This window comes from Morone saxatilis, unplaced genomic scaffold (genome assembly GCF_004916995.1).
Source record: "Morone saxatilis isolate NCDOM2014 unplaced genomic scaffold, NCSU_SB_2.0 Contig1, whole genome shotgun sequence".
NCBI classification, from domain to species: Eukaryota; Metazoa; Chordata; class Actinopteri; family Moronidae; genus Morone; species Morone saxatilis.
In genome coordinates, this window is record NW_023339651.1 from 6,480,805 (window position 1) to 6,484,202 (window position 3,398).

The window sequence follows — 3,398 nt, forward strand, 5'->3', positions numbered from 1 at the left end:
TCATATTCATAGTCATAGTCATAGTCATATTTATATTCATAATAAACCCAGGCAACAAGAACAACACAATGCAAGTAAAGAATATTCCAAAAGTAACAACAACCAATAGCTTCAAAGTAAAGGAGTGACCGTGTGTGTGTGTTTTGTAAAGGGATTTATGGTCAGCAGTGTGTGTGCGAACGTGCGTGCCAGGTTAAGTGTTGGATCAGTGTGCATGTGCGTGTGTGTGTGTGTGTGTGTGTATGTTAGGTCTGCGTCTCCTCGGGAGCGCAGTAGGAGAAGTCTTTGAACTCCTCCTGGTTGATCTGTCGGATGATGGCCTCGTCCGTGGGCGTCAACACAGGGTCCTCCTTGGTGAAGTCCTGGTCAAAGTTATTCACATCTCGCTTGGTCTTCTGCAGAGACACACACACACACACACACACACACACACACAGGGGAAGGACGTCAGAGAAAGAAACAATCTAGTGCTGTAAAAGTGATATCAGAGCGACACCTTCTGACCACAGAGACTTACTGCCTTTGCTGTGATAACCCACACCTGTGTATGTTAGCTACATGTGTGGTAACATGTTCTACAACATGTGGGTGCCACCAAGAATAGTAAATTTAAATTATAAATCTTTCTTTTTGAGACTTCTTTTCTCTTTTTATCTTTCCTTTTGCATCTTATTTTGGAATACAATCAATACAACACCTGCATTTTAATGCCACGCCAAACTTTTGGTGTCTGGTGTTTGGTGTCAGTGCACAACAACCAGCCCTTGGCCTCTACACATTGTTTAAATAAATGCATCTGAGAGTAAATATACTCTTTGGTTCTCATTAACACATGCAACCTGTAATAAGAGATCACATATACACACTGCCTTTGGTTTAAGGGACCACAAGCCAAAACGTTTGGGAACAGTACACTTTAATTAAGGCTCAAATGTTGGGGTTTTAACTTTTAAATGAATTTACTTAAAAAATGTGACAATAACACAAAATTAGCTTGTTGTTATTATTTTAAGGGATTGTGCTACATGATCAGTGGCTCATTTGCATTTTCCCTCTTTGTTCCATCACCATAAGCTGAGCTGTTCACAAAGGAGGACCTTGTTTTGCATATGTGGAGGATAAAATCATTTTGCATCTTTTTATAGACAATCTGGGAGTTTTTTAATAAAAGTCAGTAAAAGACAGAAATAAAATAACCTTAAACATAGGATACATTAAACTACAAGTACATCGCATTACAGTTCTGTATACACTGTGAAACATTTGTCGTTGTTTATTAGTGTGTATGTGTGTGTTATGTGTTTGTTCCTTACAATCCGGGGTTTAAAGGGTGGTTTGACTTTTCGCTGCTCCAGCAGGACCCAGTCGATCTCTCTGAAGAAGGCATGGGTCTTGATGGCCTCCTCGCAGCCCTGGCTCACCACGCAGCCCAGACGCTTGGCCGGGTTCTTGGTCATGAACTAGACACAAACACAAACACAAACGCACAGCTCACACTTTTGATTTCAAACTATAACCAGCTGAAAACCAGCCCCTTTAAGCTGTGGTTTCATCCATAAAATGACACGCACAGAAGCAGAACGAGGGATTGAGCAGGAAGCATTTCAGTGCTAATAATAGAGCTGAGGCATTAATGGCTCTGTGGATGGTACAAACAAAGAGACATAGTGGCAGAGTGATGAAACAGGTCAGCAGAGAGCTGGTGTTATTTACTGTCACTGAAAGCTGCGTCTCTTTTGTTCTGCTGTCTGTTGAGTATTGTGAGAGCACTTTATGATCTACTGTGATTTTATGATCACATTGTTATTACTTTAACCTCTTTGACTGACTTTTTTTATTCTTCTCGGTATCACAGCAAAGTGACTCGTAACACCTCTGTTAAGTGCACTTGAGTTGTTCGTGTGTAGCTCTGAGGATATGGACATAAATGATAGTGTGAGAACAATGACCACAGGAACATAGGACGTACACCTAGAAATCCTGAGCAAAACCTTTTTGCATGAGGTGACATCTTTTCAAAGTAAAGTTTTGGAGGTCACAGACATCTATTTCATAATGCAGCATGGTGATTAGAAGGTGAAAAGAGTGGGTTATATATACCTGTTGTTTCAGTGTTAAAACATTAAACATTACAATGTAACCTTTAATTGTTAATTGTTACTTAGCCCCGATTTGTGCCTCTCATGCAATACCATTGAATTCATAATATTCAATTTTGAAATACCCAGAAGGTCATTTAACAAAATGGGCAGTTTTTGGGAAGGTATTTCAAGAATCCTCCAAACTCTTTTAATCATCTGGATGAAAAAATATTGCATCTTCTGCTTCCCAGTTGTGTCAAACATCTGGTATCTGTCACTTTGCTCAATTTGTACAACGTGAACCAACCATAAATAATTTATCAATTTCATTTGTCAATATTATTATTAATTTCTATTGTCTGATATTTCCAAACTATGTGTTCATATATTTCTTGTCTTCCTTTTTATTGTGTGACAGGTGGAATATTTTTTCATCCAGATCTTAAGAAAAGTCTTTGGTGATTCTGGAAATACCTTCAGAAGAGCGATAAATCAACAGGTTTTCAGAACATTGGATGATTAGCTCTTTGACTCGAATGTTAAACTAACACACAAATCACAAACTGAGGCTTTATGCAACCAAGATGTAAAAAAAAAGGCACTTTTTAACAAAATTCAGCCCATTATGACATCCAAATCATCGCATAAATGATTGACGGAAAGCTTTTGTCTAAAGACCTCCTCACAGGAAGATTTAGTTTTTGTTGAGTTATGTATTTTTCATACATCATCTGATTCGGACAAAATTTACTGAATTAAACAAGCTAAAATTAAACTATTCTTCATTTCACTTGGACGCAGATGCCCTTTTGAAGATAATTTAATCACTCCTCAAACTCTTATAATCAAATGAAGTTTCATGGTGCAGAGACAACACGTACCGCTCTAAGGATAGAAACAGCTTCTTTGCTGAGCCACACGGGATAGAGGACATCGTCATGGAGAATCGACTCGAACAAGTCGTCTTCGTTATCGGCTTCGAACGGAGGCTGTCCGGCCATCATCTCATACATCAGCACCCCCAGGGCCCACCAGTCCACAGAGGCTCCGTACTCCAGCTCCTGCAGGATCTGAATTCAACCACATGACACAGTTCAACATTGAGGACAGTAACGCCGACACAGGTCCGCTGGACCGAAAGGACTTGATTCAAAAGCACCAAAAAAAGGTATCAACAATTAAAGAAAAAGGGGTGACATGAGGGAAAAATAAAGGAATAAAAGAAAATAGGAACGAAAGTGGGAAAACAGGAAAGGAAAAGCACATAAACAATTCTCTAAAAGGTTTTAGATTGATGTATAGAAGTCATTGTGTTGT

General features: G+C 39.1%; 1 protein-coding gene across 1 annotated transcript in view; it reads right to left on the minus strand.

Annotated features, from left to right (window-relative positions):
* Nucleotides 1-6: 6 nt before the first annotated feature.
* prkcea (protein kinase C, epsilon a) overlaps nt 7-3,398 on the minus strand; it is a gene marked incomplete in the record, with an annotated part of 37,837 nt that continues 34,445 nt past the window's right edge. Inside the window, 3 exon segments of the mRNA XM_035659014.1 lie at nt 7-395; nt 1,314-1,460; nt 2,963-3,151. Coding sequence (XP_035514907.1) covers nt 246-395; nt 1,314-1,460; nt 2,963-3,151 — 486 coding nt within the window.